The sequence below is a fragment of the Sinohyriopsis cumingii genome, chromosome 4 (genome assembly GCF_028554795.1).
Source record: "Sinohyriopsis cumingii isolate HCF-2022 chromosome 4, ASM2855479v2, whole genome shotgun sequence".
Taxonomy (NCBI): domain Eukaryota; kingdom Metazoa; phylum Mollusca; class Bivalvia; order Unionida; family Unionidae; genus Sinohyriopsis; species Sinohyriopsis cumingii.
Genome location: NC_142964.1, coordinates 70,272,788 through 70,294,621, shown reverse-complemented (window position 1 = coordinate 70,294,621; position 21,834 = coordinate 70,272,788). Strand labels below are relative to the sequence as shown.

The 21,834-nt window shown below is 36.7% G+C and overlaps 1 protein-coding gene across 1 annotated transcript in view; it reads left to right on the top strand.

Moving 5' to 3' along the window:
- Nucleotides 1-12,359, top strand: part of LOC149801418 (RNA polymerase II elongation factor ELL-like) — a 103,983-nt gene extending 91,624 nt beyond the window's left edge. The window contains exon 12 of the mRNA XM_089955516.1: nucleotides 1,771-12,359. Coding sequence (XP_089811642.1) covers nucleotides 1,771-1,926 — 156 coding nt within the window. The 3' untranslated portion in view covers nucleotides 1,927-12,359. The remainder of the gene's footprint in view (nucleotides 1-1,770) is intronic.
- The last annotated feature ends 9,475 nt before the right edge of the window (nucleotides 12,360-21,834 follow it).

Genomic DNA, 21,834 nt, shown 5'->3' with positions numbered 1-21,834 from the left:
TTGCTGGTCCGGCTAATAAGCAGCTACCCCATGCCAACAACAGATGGTGTCGGTGAATTCCACCTTTTCGATAGGGAATGGACTCTGACCGTACACCCCAACATTAATGCCCAAATATAAAAAATGGGGTGACATGGGTCATAGGAAACTCAGACTAGTTATCAAGATCTTGGACAATTTGTTTAAAGCTTGGATCATATGCTTATGTTGTCAAGATCTTGGACAATTTGGATAAAGCTTGGATCTTGTGCCTATGTTATCAAGATCTTGGACAATTTTGATCAAGCTTGGATCATGTGCTTATATTATCAAGATCTTGGATAATTTTGATCAAGCGTGGATCATGTGCTTATGTTATCAAGATCTTGGATAATTTTTAAAAAGCTTGCATCATGTGCTTATGTTATCAAGATCTTGGACAATTTGTTTAAAGCTTGGATCATATGCTTATGTTGTCAAGATCTTGGACAATTTTGATCAAGCTTGGATCATGTGCTTATGTTGTCAAGATCTTGGACAATTTGGATAAAGCTTGGATCATGTGCTTATGTTATCAAGATCTTGGACAATTTTAATCAAGCTTGGATCAGGTGCTTATGTTATCAAGATCTTGGACAATTTTGATCAAGCTTGGATCATGTGCTTATATTATCAAGATCTTGGATAATTTTGATCAAGCTTGGATCATGTGCTTATGTTATCAAGATCTTGGATAATTTTTAAAAAGCTTGGATCATGTGCTTATGTTATCAAGATCTTGGACAATTTTTAAAAAGCTTGGATCAGGTGCTTATGTTGTCAAGATCTTGGACAATTTTGATAAAGCTTGGATCATGTGCTTATGTTATGAAGATCTTGGACAATTTTTAAAAAGCTTAGATCATGTGCTTATGTTGTCAAGGTCTTCGACAATTTTGATAAAGCTTTGATCATATGCCTATGTTGTCAAGATCTTGGACAATTTTGATAATAAGAAATATCCATACATAGTAATGAGGTGATCTTGCATTTGATTGGCTGAGCCTAATACTTCTCTGGAAGAATCAATGCTGATGTGATTTTGATCAAAATTGGAATAAGGGCTTTTATCATCAAGATCATGGAAATGTTGAAAGTGAACAGGATCCATGCAAATTAATGAGGTGATCTTATGTCTTATTGTTGCCACTCTTGAAGCCATATTTTTTAAATCTAATTTTCATTAGACTTTAGAAATAGGCTATATTTTAATTTAATGAAATACCTTACACAGGAATGGTTGAACTTGTAACCTTGCTCAACCTAGAGTTTGTTTTTCTCATTTGATTTCTATAAAGCTTGGTAAATGGGTTTATATCATCAAAAACATCAATGACTTTTATTATGAGCAAGAGACTTTGCAAATTGATTATGACATTATCTTTTCAATATTTCTTATGACATTATCTTTTCAATATTTCTTGTTATTTATCAAGATATATTTAAGTAGGTAAAATGGACATGATAAACAGCTGGTTACAGATTTTACGAAAGGTGTTTTCTTATAATACTACATTATCCTGCTGAGTAAATTGGTCAGCTGTTAAGTTTTGTAATCCAGGTGAGCAGTATGAGACTAATGCCTCGTGTCGATGATAATTTCTTACTCATGGTGGATGGCATTTTAGCAGTGTGAGACTAATGCCTCATGTTGTTGATAATTTCTTACTCATGGTGGATGGCGTTTTAGCCGTGCTAGAAAATCACACAAAACTTTGTTACTCAATATGCTGATTCTCTTTTCTATTTCAGAACTTGAAAGACAGGATACGCAAAGAATACCATCTTCAGAAAAGTGACCCAAAGTATGTTGAACAAAAGAAACGCTTTGAATTTTTGCATGGAAAACTCGCTCATATCAAGCAGTTGATACTGGAGTATGATCAAATGCAGACGGGGATTTCATAGCACAGGCTTTATTTCTATTGACCTTCCATGGATTTGTGATACTGGTTTTTGACATCATTAGGATGCTGGGTACATATGTATTTATTGCTGATATCAAATTTTGAATGGACAGAACTCAAAGACACCACTGCTGTTTGGAACTGATGGTCAGCTTACTGAAAGGACTTGGTTGTAGCTAAGAGGCACAAAATGTCAGTCATGTACATGCCACAATATCAAGCTGCTGTCATACTTGCTCACACTGACATTCAGATATGGCTGACCAGTAGGTTAGGGTCAGATGCCAACTGGTTGTTAAGGTTGTTCACTTAATATCTTCAGTTCATATATTTTCTATATTATGTTATTAGCACAATACTATTATTACTGTTATTATACAGTATTTTATTTGTTCATACATTCTGTCAGCCTTCTAAGTATTGGTGCGTGTACAATGGGAGTTTTTAATGCTGGAATGCTATTTAACTTTTTATAGATATTTATACATATGAATGGAGCTTTAAAACTTAAAATACACTTTGTCAGGATCTCCTTTTCACTTATTTATTTCAAATTGTTTCACATCAGTAAAGCACATATGGCTCATATGTTATAATGTTACATGCATTGTCCTTGCTCAGAAGTGTAATTTTGAGATGCTGATGTCAAAGTTTATTTGAATTGCATCGATAAATCTTAGCATTTATTTCCACTTTAGATTATTGAAATCACAGACGGAGGGCCACGTGTCAGGTTTGATATAAGCACCAAAATCAGAGTTGTTATTTAAGTACTGAGGAGGAATCACATATTACAAGTTTTAGAGGCTCAGATAATTTCTCAAACAGAAAAACACTTTTATCTTGCAATCTTCAAAAGATGTAATGTTTCTTCTCATGTGACAATGGTGATGTGATGTTTCATAATTTGATGTCATATTTTGTATTACCTTTAATAACAGATGATTTGTGTTAAGCTTGCATTAAGCTGAGGGCAAGACATAGATATAACTTTATCGTTGGTGGCGTCATCAAGTTACGATTCTGTGTTATAGTTTTGTTTGAAAGCTTTTCAGAGCCGTTGGCATTGTAGATTTCTGTACAATTTGCTGGTGAAACATTTTCAAATGCCTTTTGGTTTTTCTGAAAGTACTTTATCCAATATAAGTATTTTTAAGGGTTCAAGAAGATTCAGTGCCCACATTTAGAGGCAAGGTATTGCAGTTGATTGTCTGTGTTTGAGAGATAGACTGTTTGATGGAATGAAAAGTTGGTTAAGATTTTGAAAGTAATACAAAGAAGAAATTAATTGATTTTAGGGATTATTCAACATAAATTGTGTCTTAGTATCACCATAGTGGATGCAAAAATGTACAAATATGATATTGGTGGGACAATAGAGTTAACTTCCTTGGAAAATCTACAATAACTTATTGTGCATATGGTACTACATGTAAGTGAGAAAATGAGGACAGACAGACTGGATTTGCACCTACACATGCACATCCAAGTTTACATATGTACTGTGTACTTGTAGAAAATTATTAGCATTAGAAGGAAGGCTACAGAGTTGTAATTCCACATTGGTGACATGATACAAAGGAAGAACATAATTTACCTATAAGATAAACTCTGCCTACTAATCATAGATATTTTCATTCAACTCAGTTATGTCTCCTCCAAATAAACATGGTATTTGTCGTCAACAAATATTTGTTTGTGGTGATGAAAATTTCATTGAAATTGACAAGAGATGTTGAAGTGGATATGATTGAAAATAGCAAATTATAATATAGCAAAAGCCTCATAGTTGGCGATGGTCCTGTGAGATTACCTGACAAATCCGAACATGCAGAGTCCAGATACAAAAGGTGAACATTAAATACTGGATGATTAGACTGATTAGCAGGCAGTTGTAATGTCTTTTATGCAGTAGTTGATTGACAGTCAAGGTGCTTGACACATCAATTCAAATTGTACTAAGAGATATTTATTTATTTGTGTTTTTTTAAAATTTAATTATTGGATAAATGTAATCTCATTAATAGTGCTTTTTCCATTTAAAATGAAAGAAACAAGTTGAATGATGGTCATGATTCTAGTTGGCTAATAAATTTTATGTGAAGTGAACTAAGGTGTAAGATCTTCCATAAATAAAAATTATACCACTCACTTTGATTGGTAGGATACCAAATTACCTACAGGATATGCAGGTCATGGAACCAATCCTTCCCAAAGTCATTTCTGCAAATTTAGGTACAACTTGAAATGATTTGCAGTATATTTTTGTTGTTGTTTCACATGCACCCACTCGCTGTCAAAAGCTTGAGATAATATCAAGTATAATGATTAGTACAATATACTAACATATATTTTCAATAAAGATGCAGCACATGATGTGATATATAGTGCAGTGTGTTACTTTTGAATAAAATTTCAGTCTGAGGCTAATTGTAAAAGTATTAATGTTTGCAGAGTTTAATGGAAACCAGGTAAAGCCCCAAAGAACTACCGACTTATGGGAAGCTACTGGCAAGCTTTTTCATATACCCTTGTTGGTAGATCCAAGACTCAAACCCGTGCAGACAGAGATGAGTTGTGTAAATGATCTATAAAAGTGAGCTCGAAAGACCACTCAGCCAAATAGGACCTTTTTAAAAATACAAGCTTTGTTTATACCATTATACTGCAGTGGGTATTTTCAAAGAGATCTATTATTTCTGTTACTTGAAAATGTCATAAATGCTTTCATTTTAATGTCTGGACATAATGCTCAGTGATTTTGCAGATCTTACTTGACATTTTTTTCTCCGCATGTAGATCTTTTGTGATCTCTATCTGTAAGTTAAAACAGTGTTCCAGTGTCACAAACTTGTAACTAGTTGTCTTTTACATAATTTTTATCAAGTTTCAATTTCTTAACGTATCAGTACAGTGTTACGTAGAAAGTTCTCATCATTGTCACCTTTTTATTTGTGATCTAGATCTCAGCAGTGTCTATAAATTCAAATTCATTGTTAAATTCAACTTCAGTTATAAGTTCAGATTCAAATACAAATTAAGATTCAAATATAAATTCAAATAAATTCAAATTATAAAGTCAATTTCAATTATAAATTCAAATTATAAAGTCAGTTTCAATTATAAAGTCAAATTCAATTATAATTTCAAATTCATGTATACATTCAAATTCAAATAGTTTTCCAGAAGTGTATAATGTTTCATACAGAATTTTTATTTGTTATATTTTTTTAAAAAATCTGCTTGTTCTGACAAACAAAACGTTGCTAAGTTTTAACAAGAAAATAGTACTTTGTATGAACAAATAAATGACAAGAAATAACTATAGGTAGTTTATTGTAGAGACTTTTATAGGCACTCAGAGTTTAAAAATATCAGAAGATACACCAAAAAAAGCTTGCATACGGTTTTTATCTATTCCTTTTTGTTGTCTCATTAATATGCATAAGCACTTAGCTTGGGTAATCATTAACAATCAGTCTTTGTAAGTATAAAACTATTGACAAGGATACATCATGTATACACCAACATCATACATTCTCTTTGGCTGTAAAATGATGATGAGGGCAAAGCTTTGTTTAGAAGATGCCATTTTGGAGATTAGGTATGGGTTGGTTGATGCAGGTTTAAGTATGGGATTTAGACTTTACTTTGGTTTTGTGTCTTGGAGTGGCTGTAAGGTGGAAAGAATTGTCATAGTTAGATACAAAGGCTTTGTAATTTGACCATGCAGTTTATGGTATAACTTGAGTAAGAACAACCCATTCACACCTTAATGTAGTTGGTGCATTCATTTGATCTTTAATCCAATCATCATTTTATAGCCAGATTTTAAACTTAGCATATGTGAACAATGACTTGTATGCAATGCTGAGTTTATTTTTAACCTACATTCTTTGAGATGCCACTGATGGGAAATGGCATCTGTTTTTATTAATAGCTGGATTTTTGTTTATTTTAATTTTTGGTCTGTAGCAAACACAAAATCCATGTGATTACACTCAGATGTAGGGAATTAGCTAGTATATTATTACAAACAATTAAACTTGACAATCAAAATCTTGAATATGTGGGTACCAAATCTTGTGATATAACAGTTAGTTTTATTGTTTAAAATTTTCTTTAATTCAGCATGACCTGGGTATAAAAAGTGAACTACCCACAAAATGGCAGAAGTATTGAAAGTGTATCTTTTCTTTAAAATAGGAAGGAAAGATTTTCAGTAATAAAAATAAATATGAATTTGATCATTAGTAAATTTACATTTTGTTTCCTATATAAATGTAGTCGCATTCAAAATGTTCAATAAAAATAGCAAAAGATAAAAAAATAAAAATAAAAATTGTAAAACGCAAAAAGTAAAAAAAAATAATACAAAAATTAAAATAATAATGTAAATTGATGCAATTTAAAACTGTGGAAAGAAATAATAAGAGAAATGTGTTGTTATTTAATCTTTAAGGTAAGTAATGCTTCTGTATTTGCCATGAATCCAGCAATCATTATTTTGAAGATGTTTGCTCTGGAGTTGTCCCCCATGTACCAGGGATATTGTCGTTTATACTATTCCAGCTACAGTATAAAGATTTTCGTATGGTTAATTAATCCTTTCAATATTATCATAGCATATAATTCATATCAAAAGTTTTAATTCATATCAAAAGTAAATTATCAGCATTGAAGTTATTTACAAAGAAATGTAAACAAGCTTGTGTGCCAAATACAACATTTGACTCAAGAATCCCTTTCTTCAGCCTTCTGTTAGAGGCAAACTTTAAAAATGACAAAGCCATTATCTTTTTTAATTTGCTTCCCCATCCAGCAACCATCAATATTAGGCATCTGGTATGATGAATTTACTTGATGGAATTAGCTAAATGTTTGCATCAGTGGATGATTGTCATATATGTGCATGCCCTTTGTGCAATTTTTTTTGACTAGTGGATATAGGGCACCACAATTATTGAAGGTTGATGGGTCACAAGTCAAAGATATAGGTACAACAATTATCACTGGCAAAATAATGAACCACTTGGCTTTTAAAAATTCAGATTGAATTGCAAGGCACATGTTGTTCCTTGCAGTTTAGCTTGAATGAAGGTAAGTTTGGGATTTTACACAGTAGGAATAAAAGACCTGAGAAATGAGTAAGTAAAGATTTAATTGTACGCAAGTATATATGCATATACATACACCACTCCTTCGATAACTCATGCCCTGATAACTTGTGAACCTGCTTATAATGCAGGGTCAGGCATGGATCCCATTTTTTAAACCAGAAAATACCCCAAAAATTGATCCCTATTTGTTGAAATTTAAGAAAATGGCAATCAAAATTGGTAATAAAAATTTTGATGTATTGCTCGTTTTCTCATCGAAAACGGTAGATAGGACCTGGAAATTTGAATTAACACTATGAAATATCAAATTTAATAATAGGTCATACAATTGTTTACATTTTCTTTCCAAATGACATTCCTAGTAAACCGCAATTAACGATATGTAAGGAAATTTCGATCAGTGAAAATGTCACGCCGAATTGAGGCAGTACTTTAATAAATAAATACAAATTAAACAATTTTTTTATCAATGGAAATTTGGGTTCTAGTTTTATCTTTTAGTTCCTTTTAAGTGTAATAATCATAATTGCAATGTGTCCTCTTGTAATTAAACGTAAAATGCATCAATCTACCATAACAGCTATGTATGCGAGCGTTTCTCTGAGAACCTAAATAAGTGCCGACCACGTTTTGATAACTGACTTGTGGAAGTATTTGTTGTATTGTTGCACTGAATTAAAAGCTGCCCTCCTTTGTATTATTATGTTAATTATGTGTTTTGAATAATACAAAAATGGAGGTGGAATAAAAGAAAAGTTAAAAGGCACCAAAATCCTACAAACTCAAAATCTAGTGGCCCCAGTTGTATGTAGGGTGAACTCACTTCATTTGATCAATCACATACTGTTATAAATGTTATTGTGTATGTAACATAAACTACCTTATCTTAACCGACTCTTTCATAACTGTGTGATCAAAGATAACAAGGCAGCCAAGCAAAATGAATACTTCGTAAAATAAAGAGCTTGATTTCACAGATACTGACCATTGTAGGCAAGCGAGTTTCAGGGAATTCTTGAACTGGCACTTAGACATATCCTCAAGGATGATAAGATATTTCATTATTACTTCCAATGAAAACACAACATCAATATTGTACTAACTGAACAATACAAAAATTTAGTTTCGACGTAGACAATTGTCTCATGAAATAAATGTCACATGTTTTTGAAGAAAAAAAAGAATCTTGTTTGGTGGTGTATCAACAGTTAGTCTAGTTCCCTGCTTGTGGACTCCCGATTTGGCAGGATATTATTAAACACTATTGCAGGAACCAGACTCGTCAAGAAAACAAAAAGCAAAGATGTATTATACAGATTTTTCACGTACACGTGATGGTTGTTGAAACCAGTTGGAACGAGCTTTCATATGTTGGACATTTTGAAAATAAATGTTATTTAAACAGAATAATGAACAACTTCATTAGAAAAAGCACGTTATTAAAAATTATTATCAACACGATTATAAAATGAGGATTGTCATTAAACAGCCCAGTTCCCTAATGCAAGCCACCACCCCCCACCCCCCGTTTTCCTCAATGTGAAAGTGATTTTTTTCAATTTTAGGAGTTCTCTCGGTAACTCGCGCCTTGCTTATAGTTTGGTCTATGTTTGTGGACCCCATTGTGCGTGAGTTATCGAGGAAGAGGTGTAGTTAGATGAAAAAATTACAGTCAATAAACTTGGGCATGAAAATAGTACTTTGATTTTGATTTTACTAAGCAATATAGCACAGCTTGTTTGGGTGATAAAAGGGCTTTTAGAGCCAAAAGTTTGTCATCATCATTGCAATCAACCTGATGTGCCAGAGAAAGTATAACAAGGTTGTAATTGCCTTTAATTGCATTCCTTTTTTCATTGATTCAGTCATTGAACCAGTTATCAGATGTTTTGTGATAATTACTTTGTGTACTTGTTTATAAGTCCGACAGCACAGACCCAGAATCGCCACAACTGTGCCAACAGGTCTAGGTGTTTGCAGTTTGTTAGGAGTAATCAGTAGACCATACAACATAGGCACTGATCTTAAGGTCTGTGCAGTTTGATGTTGAACTTGACTTCCAGGTGAGTATATATGAAATGAAAATATTAATTTTGAAAATCTGTAATATTGTCACAAATAAAAATTTTAGTTTTTAGAATTTACGCTAATCTCATTGTATTGTGACAATAAAATACGTATGGCATTTTAAGTTTTTAGAACTTGCGCTCAATCCCATTGTATTATATTGTGGCAATAAAATTTGTTGGAACTAAACTTTGTAAGTTTAGATTTCAGTAAGAAATGTACATGTATGCAGTAGTATTTAGACATTAAGTGATGAAACATGTTTCAATTCTGAAAAGGGCTTTCAATCTAATATGCATATATGTTGCATCTCTTGTGTTAATTTTCAAATTGAGCCTATCTTGTACAATTTAAGTGATGTATTTGATATGTTGATTGATTTTGAACAAGCTATTTGGAAGCCAGTTACTTTGTTTCTTATGTGGGCATTATGTCAATTAATTTAAATTTTGTGATTTTTTAGGTTCGGGAAATCATACATTTCATGCAGAAGTTGCATTTCTAATGTTGAAATTGTAGCCACTAAGCTTTTTGTCTCACCTGCAAACCATATGAAAGGTATAGGTAGCCATTTTTCAACAGCATTGTTCTGATAATTTTCTTTTGTCTAGCACTGTTGAGACATTGTGATATAAACTCATTAAACCTGAAGGATTCATTAATCTTGAGAAAACTACTAGCAAAGTTAAGTCATAATGACCCACGTTTTTCTTCTATGAGTATGTTGAGTTGTGCATTTAGTTCCTTTGTATGTTCAGTAATGGAACTGCATTATTGCATGAAATAAGAGATTAACATTCATACCCTTGTAAGGACAGTCACAGTAAATGAGGTTTTTTGTGTGTGTGTCTTGTGACTTCAAGTTTTGAATCATGCAGTACGAAAGAGGGAGAGCAAGGATAAAGATTTATTTCCCTTTAGTGTTTATATGCATTGGGTACTGTGGAATCATTTATTTTCAAGAGTACAATTTGGGTGGTGGAGTCTAAGTGAAAAATTACATTTGCATAGGTACTAAAATAAATGGTTTAGTTAAGGGAGTAATCATATCCATGAAAAATTGGTACCACAGGAAAAATTTAGCAGTGGCAGGGAAGGGTACTTGGCAATGTCTCTTTTTCTCTATACGACATAGACAGAAAAGAATTTTAGACTTTAAGTTGAGCTAGATTTGGAAGGTAGGAGGCTTATATCGGAAACATTAATGTGAGCATGTAAGTATTTTACTAGAAAAATTTGCTTTCTTAAATATGAAATAATGGGTTGAGAGAATGTCAGAGGGGAAAAACTATTTTGATATCAGTGATTCAGAAGTATGAATATTTCTGTATGATCGGTCCATATTGATTTTATCATTGAATTTTTGCTACACTCGGGGGGGGAAAACCCCATTCCTGTTGGTAAACTGTTTATACAGAATTAATTGATATTCACCAAAGATAGAAATGCAGCTTCTGCATGTAGTATGCTTTTTCTTTGAAATAATACTTTTGAGTTTTAATATTTATTTCACAAGTCTGGATGTATGTATTTTGAGTCAAGAAAGAATTTTTCTCTTTTTTTTTTATTGCTCTATTTCTGTGCATTAAGTAGATAATTTTTTAAGATGCCACACAAGTGCCTGTTTGAAAGTAATTAGATCTAATGTTACTGTGCCATCAGCTTGTATCAAATTTCTCTGCTTAAATTATTTTGTAAATATGTTACAAATTCTGTATTACCATACTTAAGAAATAGGCGGATAAGACAACAAGATATGGAAAATATTTTTATATTTTCACCAGATTGAAATTAGCTGTGTACCGAAAGGATATAAGGGGAGATAACTCCATGACAATTGGTTCGTGGCTTGAAAGTTATTGGCCTTGAGATGTGATCTGGAATGTTTTTTTATGTGTTTCGAATGTGATACAGATGTGCTTATGGTTTTATAATAAGAGGTTTTCAGAGTGTTCTTTAAAAGAAAGCACTTTATTTTTGTTACACATTACCTGTATAAAAGTGAGGAATTGAAAAGGAATAAGGCATTGTGAGATCTGACTGCTTAAATTTGGAAAAATTAATTTTCAGCAGTATTTGTTGTTTTTGTGCAGTATGTATCCTTTCTGTGTGCTTTAAATACAGTAGGTCTGTGTAAACATAATTGTACATGTACAAGCAAGAATCATTTTTTCCTGTTCCAAAAGTTTTCCTTTTAAATGTTGGCAAGAAATTGAACAATAATTGGAAATCCCTACAAAAGATTTCTTAGATTATGCTGAAAATTACTTTAATTTCAGCCAAAACTGTTGTTTGTTTTGTATTTTATATTGTCTGCAAAAGTTAACCTTTCCAATAAATAAAAAAACAGCATTAGAAGGTATTTGTCCTGAATATTCAATAGCAGATTAACTGACAGTTTGCTATTAGTTTCTTTTTTGTAAAGTATTTTAATTACATTATTGAACTAAAGATCAGTCATACAACTTTTTGAACACTGGATTTAGATTATTGATTGAACAAAATATTGATTGGTTGATGAAAATAAAAACATTATTTTATCCTGAGTGGTGAAAAATATGTAGGGAGTAATGGGAGTAATTCCATTTGTACTTCTAGACAGAAGAAAATCTCCAGTTCCTTACCAGCTCACATCATTTGTCATTTGTTTCAATGCACAACTAACTCTTTCTCTTTATTTTTTCCATTCATGATATTTAAAATTAGTCTAGTTCGGTTATGTTTGCCAGATTACTTTATTTAGGTTATCTCTCTTCTAAAAACGAGACATCACAAAGTAGACAGCGATAGTAATAACTTTCCATATTTAGCCATGTGAGAAGTAAGAAAAGTTAACTTTTGCGATTTAAAATATCTAAGAAATTTGAATTTGTCCCGTTAATGCTGTTCATGAAGTCAGTACAATATTGTAGGTTGCATTGCACCATTCCTCATAAAGTGTGAGTGTTTTGGAATGAATAGATGAAAAAACGAATTGATGAAATAATTAATAAATAATTGAATGAATGGATGAAATGCTTGATGTTTGTGATCAGTGTTAACGCTTGACTTTGCATGCTTGAGTTTGTTAAGAATGAAATAAAAGTTATGCCTTGAATGCAAGATTTTGCTAGTTGTTACACCCCCTATCGACCTAGGACCCGTCTAAGGACTTTGAGATTGTGATGTATATAACATGCTGATGCTTGCACACAGTACACGTGTGCATGCATCTACCTATTGCATTGAATAAAACTGCACAACTGCACTACTTTGTTTGCTTTGTTAGTCATACATTTATTTTTGATGCTTTGATTAGTTAACAACAAACTTGACATTATCCTTGTCTCACTCGCCTCATGCATATCTATATTTTTATCACTGAAGATAAATTTGTAGGTGAAATTTTTTAAAAGTTATTTATTTTATCCATCCACTTTTCTTCGTTAGGTGAAATTTAGGACAAATCCACTATAGGTATGAAACATGGAACAAGTCCACTATAGGGTGAAAATGGGACAACTCTACCATAGGGTGAAACATGGGACAAATTTATTTTCAACCATGCAATACTTGTGAAAGCCTGCTTTTGAGGCTTTCATGTGAGTTTTCCATTATGCAGATCTTTCCAAATTAATAATGTACAAGTCCCCCCCCCCCCCCCCCCCCCCCGAATGACCAGGATGCTGTAGATCAGAGTGGTTCAACTACATGGCCGCAAACCACATTTGGCCCACATGTCCTTTTTTGTGGCCTGCATTCATACAAGAGTTCAGTAATATTTTTATAGTATTATTACTGTACTATATGTCATGCATGGCCAACCAACTTTACATTTTTGGTTCATGTGTTCCATGGTGTTGAAGATTTTGGACCACCTTGATTTGGATGATCAGATCACTTATGTTGACATTGTTGGGGGATGGACTGGGGACATTTTTCCTCCGATCACAAGTCATTTTAGAATACATATTCTGCATATCATTTTTGGACAAATATGCAAAAATAAATAATTATCCTTTAAGTGCTTGTTAATTCATTTGATTGTTTTGTAAAAGATGCAATCTGCCCTCTTTAATATGCCATCTGCCCTTTTTAAGATGACATCAACACTCCAAGATGCAATCTGCCTTCTCTTAGATGCCATATACAGTCTTTTAGGCGCCATCTGCCCTCTGCCACTTTAACATGCCATCACTCCTTTTCAAGCTTATAGAATACATCATCATATCAAAACCAACATGCATATCTGATTTTCATTTAGACATTTACTGAATTATGTGTCTATAGTTGTGCACAGGACTAACTCGGCTGCTGGGTTCATAATGTTGAACGCTTTTTTTCAATACAACATCGTACAACTCCTTCTGCAAATTTATTCAACGTGCATCAGCGGCTCAGACGCTAGCAAGTGCTAACATCTTAAGAGCCGTTAGTGTGTAAAGTAATGACAAAACATGGAATGACATCGGACAATGATGGTCAGTGTATCTCTGCATGTCAAACAACTACTAAATTGTCACTGTAGATATTTATCTGTAGGGATGGTGTTTAATGTTACACTTGCCATCTTTACATTATTGACAATTATATTTAGTAAGCTCACAATTGCGTCAAATTTAGTGATGGCGTGTACACAAGACTGATATTACGTTTACATGCTGTATTCAGCCTGAAGACCACCATTTACAAAAACGTTAGCTTGCTCACATTTGAAAACTTGATCAGTACACATGTGTAGATATATGTAGTGCCTTTGTTTATATTAGAAACAGTAAAGAAATAAACTGACTACTTGCCATAAGACAGCTTGCTGAACGCAGTTTCAACAACTTAACTGAAAGAAGCAGGTTGGGTATGGATACTTTTTATTTTGCTAGAAACCATAACTACTGTATAGGTTTAGGTGAATTGATATAGGTTTGAGGGATTCTTTTTTTCAAAGCAGTTATTTCTTTTAGCTCTACTTATCATCTGGAATGTTTTATTGTCGATACTTTATAATGGTTAGTAATATGAACACAGAATTTTCACCAAAACACTTCTAATGATCTTGAATTCTATCTGGCCGGCATGATGGGATTTCTACCAAAATAATTCTTATCATGTTTTGTTGGTGTTAAGACTCTTCGGTCGTAAACTAATTAACAGGAAGAAGCAAAACGAACAAGCTTTGTAAAACTTAAATAATTTATTTATATACATTATAAAATACAAATTAAGATGAACTTACAGTAATATTAATTAAATCCAAAAGTCTTCATTTACCACAATGGCATTGTCCAGAACTCCTTAGAATAAATTGACAATAATTCCAGGATAACATATTAGTCCAATGGTCACCTTATAATTCCCATGAATAATGCAAATAAATGTTTCCCCACAGATTATATCTATACACTACATTAAATAAATATGCAGACTGATGTTTACAATAATTAGGAATGAATCCGAATTATGCATGAAATAATTTCTCAGCCCTCTCACTGTATACAACTCCAAGAGTATGTTACGACTATATGTCACAATATAACCACACCTGACATCAGTAGTGAAAGGGGGCACTTTACGGACAATGGGAATTAGCATTACAGGGACCCCTGGGTCAGATTACGGACAATGGAAATTTAACATGGCGAAAAATCGTGGGTCAGATTACGGACAAGGGGAATTAACATGGCAAAAAATCGTGGGTTACTTTACGGACAAGGGGAATTTAACATGGGGAATAGAGTTTGCGCTTGTTTAGGGACAAGAGGAATGGAACATGGGATTTTTTTTTTTTTTTTAATTTTAAAAAAAATTTTTTTAAAAAAAGGGGTAGGCAATTCAAAGGCTATCTCTTTTCGAGAAATATGGCTGGCCCTGAAAAGGGCCTTTGGTTTATGTTAATATGCCCTTAACATAAAGGGCATTTGCGACATCTTCTTTTCCTCAAACTTCGTCTTACAGCAGGGCCATACATCAGAGTCCTCTTGAGGCAACCTTGTCTCTCTATATAGACTCTTCTTATCCACAGACTGCTGTTGGTCCTGTAGACAACGGTCCACTTGGATCGGACATACATGAGCATGTCCGTCCTGAACATCATTGTTGACACAAGGGTTGAAGATTCAACGTCGGTCCACATGTTGAGGCTCCGAGAATAGGTGAATCAATGCAGTGAACTGCGCTTATTTATAGGGACAGAAAGGATTGAAACGGATTGAGTTCATTCACCAATCCGAACACGCGTTACAGAATTCAGTCAGCCCGCATCCAATCCGAAGAGAGCAGTCTGTGACGTCACGTAGTCAATATAGATTCGCTAACGCTTGTGTGCAGTCAATCTATGCGATAGTGATTCAACATGACGGAAACTCAGAAAACGATCCAGTGGGGTGCACCAGCAGGGGAGACCGCCCAAGGGAACCCGGACTTACTTTCAGAAGACGTGAATTGGGATTTTGTGGATTTTCTCTCCTCGCAAGAATTTGTTCCGGAACCTTCGTTACCTTCTTCATTACCGCAAGTGGAGAATTTTAGACAGAGACAGAAAGAAGAATTGGAGAAATTTATACAACGACAAAAGGAAGCGGAACAGGCTTTTCTCCTACAGCAACAGCAACAAGAAGAAGAGGTAAGAAAAAAACAACAGCAAGAAGAAGTAGCAGCAAAGAAACAAGAGGGTGAAAATCAAACGGTCACGGTACTGTTGGACATTTTAGCGGAGTTAAGAAGTCTGAAACAAATGTATCAGACTTCTTTATCACGACCGAAGAGAATACGACCTTCCCGAGCCAAACATGTCAACCCTGTGACTAAGCCTACCGTACCACCCTTAGTGATTTCAACCCAATCATTATCATCATTACGCAGTCCAGAAGTAGGCCTTGGCCGTGGCAAAGGCTTAAGGCAGTTAAAATTGATTGCTTAAACTCACCCCTGCACCATAAAGAAAAAAAGGCCCTTTTCAGGGCCACCCACATTTCTCGAAAAGAAATACAATTTCAATTTGCCAATAACTCAAAAAAACTCACCCATTTTACCCTTATAGTACGTGTCTGTGTATGAGTGCGTGAGTGTAGCTTCTTATTTTAAAATCGAAACTCAAAGACTCTTACCTTATATCATTCATTTATTCTTTTCTCCATTTTTTACAATCCAATTCACAATTCACAACACAACACTTTAATAAAAAGTTCATTGATTTCTTCTTTTCTCCTTGTTTAGTCTCTCTGTTTTTTGAATTTCTTCACCGTCACACTCTTTTCCTCTTCTTCTTCCTCCTCGCTTTCTTCCCTTCTTCTTTTTTTCTCCTGTTTCTTTTTCTTCACCTGTCTTCTTTCTTCCTCAGAAGAATCCCTCTCTTCCTCTGAAGAATCCCTCTCTTCTTCTGAAGAATTCCTCTTTTCTTCTGACTCCTCTTGTTTCTTTTTTGGGCAATCTGGAGACCAATGTCCTTTTTCTTTACAATAATAACAGGTATCTTGACTTTTGTCTTTTTTATCCCCTGTTTTTTTTTTTTTTTGACGGTCTGGACACTCTGAAGACCAATGCCCTTTCTTCTGACAGATATAGCAAGTATCTTGACTTTTATCTCTAAAGGAAGGAGAGTAGTCCGTAGGCTGGTCTGAAGAGAATTTTCTAATGACCCCTCGCAAAGCTCTGACGAAACGTTCCATCTGGTTAGTCTCTTCCATCGTTGTGCTCGGCTTGAGAGTGAAATGAATAGTGAAAGGACAAGACACACACCCTTTTATATACGCTGGTCTGCTATGACTATAAAGTAGTTTATGGTGTTTGAACTTGAGTCATTTGACTTTTTGCTTTCAAGATGAAACGATCCCATTCATTCGAGAAGAAAGAAGAAGAAAGAAGTAAGAGGCAGAAACGTGATCTATCGCCTAGTACCAGGGCTGAAATCTTGGCACAAATTCATGCCAGTGATTTTGAAGAGGACATGAGTGAACCAGAATCCGAACCCTCTAAACCAAGTTCACCACCCTTAGTCAACCCTGAAAAGTACTATTCCATTCGAGAGACGGAAAAGCGCTCCTCTAGAAAATTTAGAACCACGGCTTACAAATACACGGTGAAGTTTAAAGATTTCAAGGCTGAAGTGCCGTTAGAGAAAGCAGAAGTGTTCATCGCTGAGGTGTGGGATTCTTTGCTCACTGCACTCAAGCGACAATGTCAACCCAAAGAAGACGATCGCTTGAGACTTTCCATACAACACGACGGTTTGAAATCCCCTGTTTGGATCGAGTTTAGCACCCCTGCAGAATTAACTGCTTCCAAAGTCATGGACAAGATTCAACACGTACAACAATCTAATGATCAGTTTGACATCACCGATGGTAAAGCCACACTGGACATGACCCACGTCTCTCCTCCTCAAGGGACAGGACGCAAAAAGATGTTATTGGTGGACGACCTTCGCAACACCAAAAAGAGTCTCGTCCGAATTAACAACCCTCATGACCAGATGTGTTTAGCCCGTGCCATCGTGGTGGGACGAACCTATGCCAACAAGAACGACACGGTAGAATGGAAAAGAACCTGGGACACTATTCAACGTTCCGACCGAGCCAAACAACGAAACGAAGCAGAACTCCTGTTGCAACAAGCCGGACTGCCCAAAGACACACCCTGTGGCATTCCTGAGAGGCAAAAATTGCAAGATGCCCTAGCTCCACGCTACACCTTGAAAGTGCACCCTCAAGAAGTGCGCGGACCTCTGTTGTTTCGAGGCCAAGATTTTAAGGACGGAAAATACATTCACCTTTATCATCACGATGACCATTTCGATACCATTACCAGTATCACTGGATTCCTGGGATATGCTTATTATTGTGAGAAATGTGACTATGGTTATAATAATCGAGAGCAACACAAACATTGTGGATGGAAATGCTCAGGATGTTTGGCCTCTCCACCCTGTCTGAGCGAAGAACCAGTGCCTTGTTCCACTTGTCTGCGCACGTTTGTCAGCCCTACCTGTTACCAACAACATTTGAAGACGCAAGGTTCACAGAAGAAATGCGCTTGTCAACTCCTGAGATTGTGCCCTACGTGTGGACAAGGCATACGTACCAATAATACCAAGGCACACGTATGTTCAGGAAAGAAAAAATGTCACATTTGTCACCACATCGTGGACTTGGAACACGAATGTTACGTGCAAAAATACCAACCCCCACCAGAGAAAGAGGACGGTCACAAGAAGAAAGGCAATTTCATCTTTTTCGATTTCGAATGCATGCAAGAGACCAGCATTCACATTCCTAATTTCTGCGTGGCTCATCGAGCGTGCGAGAAGTGCATTCAAGAACCTATCTTCAGTCATTGCCCTCACTGTAGCAAGATTCCCGGAGGGCGTGAAAAAATCTTTCGGGGACCAAACACGTTAGCCGATTTTGCCCAATGGGTCTTAGACCCCGTCGACAAGACGTGGAGCCAAGAGGACATCGAACGTTACGGAGATTGTCATCGCCATGCCACGGTGATGGCTCACAATTTCTCCGGATACGATGGACAGTTTCTTCTCAGATACTATACGGAACAAGGCACCGAGCGTCCTAAAGTGACCTTGAACGGAGCCAAAATCATTTTCATGCAAGTGGGACAAGTACAGTTTAAAGATTCGATGAGCTATTTGGCCATGCCTTTGAGTCGAATGCCTAAAACGTTTGGAATGACAGAAATGGCTAAAGGGTACTTTCCACACTTTTTCAATACGGAAGCCAATCAACACGCCGTTCTACCCCATTTACCTGAGGCTCACTATTACGACCCCGACAACATGCGTACCGAACAACGAGAAGCTTTCTACGCTTGGTACCAGATTCACGCCTCGGACCCTTTCGACTTTCAGGAAGAAATGTTCAAGTATTGTCGTTCCGACGTGGACATTTTACGGCGTTGCTGTGGAAAATTTCGAGAACTGTTCATGGAACACGGAGGGGTCGATCCTTTGAAAGAAGCTTGCACCATTGCCAAAGCGTGTTCCTTAGTGTATCGACAACGATTCATGCCTGAAAAGACCGTGGCTGTCATCAGTCCTCAAACGACCCACTTTGTCAAACGTCAATACTCGGTCAAAGCCCTACGTTGGTTACATTACTTGTGCGACAAGGAAGACAAGTGGATTCAGCATGCCCGCAACGGAGGGGGCGAAAAGACCATCGGAACGTATTCGGTCGATGGCTGGGACTTAGAAAACCCCAAGATCGTGTACGAGTTTAACGGTTGCTTATTTCACGGATGTCCCGTCTGTTATCCTGACCGTGGCACTAAAAATCAGTTTTTGCAACGAACCATGGAAGACTTGTACCAGGACACTTGTCAGCGACGCCTAAAGTTAGAACAGGAAGGATACCAAGTGGTGGAAATGTGGGAACACGAGTACGATCACCGTATGAGAACCGATCCCGAGTTTAAACGCCTCGTGGAAAGTTACCAGTTCATGGACCCGCTGAACCCGAGGGATAGTTTGTACGGAGGAAGGACCAATGCCACCTGTTTGCTGTACCAAGCCGACGAAGAGAAAGGAGAAGAAATCAAATACTTGGACGTGTGTTCGTTGTATCCCTACGTGTGCAAATATTGTCGCTTTCCTGTAGGGCACCCGCAATTGCTGACGGAACACATCGACCTGGTCAACATTCGACAATACGAAGGCTTGATCAAGTGCAAAGTTTTGCCTCCCACGAACCTATACCATCCCGTCTTACCTCACCATTGTCAAGGCAAACTGATGTTTCCCTTGTGCCGTACTTGTGCCGAAACGTGCAACCAAGACCAACCTTGTCAGCACACCCAGGAAGAACGGGCCTTGACGGGAACCTGGGTCAGCGTAGAATTGTTCAAAGCTCTGGACATGGGATACCAACTGTTAGAAGTGTACGAAATTTGCCACTTTCCCAAGACACAACAGTACCGCAAGGGTGATCCCAGTCAGAAAGGCATTTTCGCAGACTACGTGGATGCCTTTTTGAAACTGAAGCAAGAAGCCAGCGGCTATCCTTCCTGGTGTCACACTCCCGAAGACCGAATAAAATTCAAAGAGAAATACTACGAACAAGAAGGCATCACTTTAGACCACATCGAGAAAAACGAAGGCAGGCGATCGTTTGCCAAAGTGATGTTAAATTGCTTGTGGGGTAAAATGGCACAACGACCGTGTTTACCCAAGACGGAATATTTGACAGAACCTTCCCGCTACTTCCAGATGATTCACGACAAAACCAAATACATGAAACACGTGGACGTCGTTCGAGAGAATTTGATCTTGGTCAATTACGAAGAAGATCTGGACTTTGTACAAGACGACCCTTTTGGAAATGTCATCATTGCGGCTTACGTGACAGCCCATGCTCGCTTAAAATTGTACGAAGCTTTAGAACTGTTAGGGGAACGCGTCCTGTACTTTGACACGGACAGTTGCATTTACATCCATCACCCGATTCAACATCACCCTAACATCGAAGGAGACCGTTTAGGAGCCTGGACAGACGAGCATCCCGACGACAAGATTCTAAGTTTCGTCAGTGGCGGTCCCAAAAATTACGGCTACGAATACCGGGACAAACAAGGAGAAGTGCACACGACGTGCAAAGTGAAAGGACTGACTCTGAATTATCGTACCAGTCGAGTGGTCAACTTTGGGGTATTGAAAGAAGCCTTGCAATCGGGAGAGGATGGAAACTTTAAAGTGACCACTCACCAACCGAACAAGATTGTACGTTTACCCACTCACCACATCGTCAGTCGACCCCTGGAAAAAGTCTATCAAATCGTGTACCAGAAGCGAGTTCGACTTCCCAATCATTTCACCTTACCGTACGGTCACGTCGGTATTGGTCTGTATATAAAAAAGGAACCCTAGGCAAGATCGATAGTTCATTGTGACTACCAAGACCGAGCGAACAAGATGAATACTTTGAAAGAGACATCGTTCCAGTTTGGGGATTGTAAAAAAGCTGTATCTTTCTCTAGTGTGACTAATACTGGATGGATAAGACCCAGACATTGCGACGGAAAATGTCCGGAAGGAAACTGCGATTGTCCATGTGGTTACCATTGTAATTGCGTAACGGAGTTTGCAGACGAGTGCGATTGTGAGCCTTGCGATGGGACCGATGCTGTACCTTGTGACCTCAGCGATGCCGTAAAGCATCATGGGAACTTTAGTGCCCCTACCCCTGTCATGGAAAGTGATGCTGTGCGTGTCAAACCTGTGGGATGCGAAAGCGATACTGCTCGTCCTCTTGGACATTTTACTGGGTTTCGTTTTAAAGGGGAATGTCGACCTTCACGTTTACCTCCCTACGGATGTCATCCAGCCCTGAGCAAACTCCTGCCCATTTCACTCAACCCTCATCGAAACGAACCTGTGAAAAACGAATATTCGTTTCCTGTGCGTTTGTCGGAATACTGCGACTTTGAAAATCGTCTTCAATCGTTCAAAGGAAAATGGCCAAAGTATCTGGGAGGACCGACCCCCGAAGAATTAGCCAGAGCCGGATTTTTCTACTTGGGCGAAGGAGATAAAGTCAAGTGCTTCAGTTGCGGTGTGTCACTTCACCACTGGGAACCGCAAGATTCGGCCTACGTAGAACATGCTCGATGGTCACCGAATTGTCATTACTTACCTTTAGTGGGACCGAGACATTGAAGTAACTTCTTACCATAATAATTGTTCATGGATACTTTACAAGAGAACATTCGTGCTTTGCCTGTGGAGTTGAGAGAACACATTT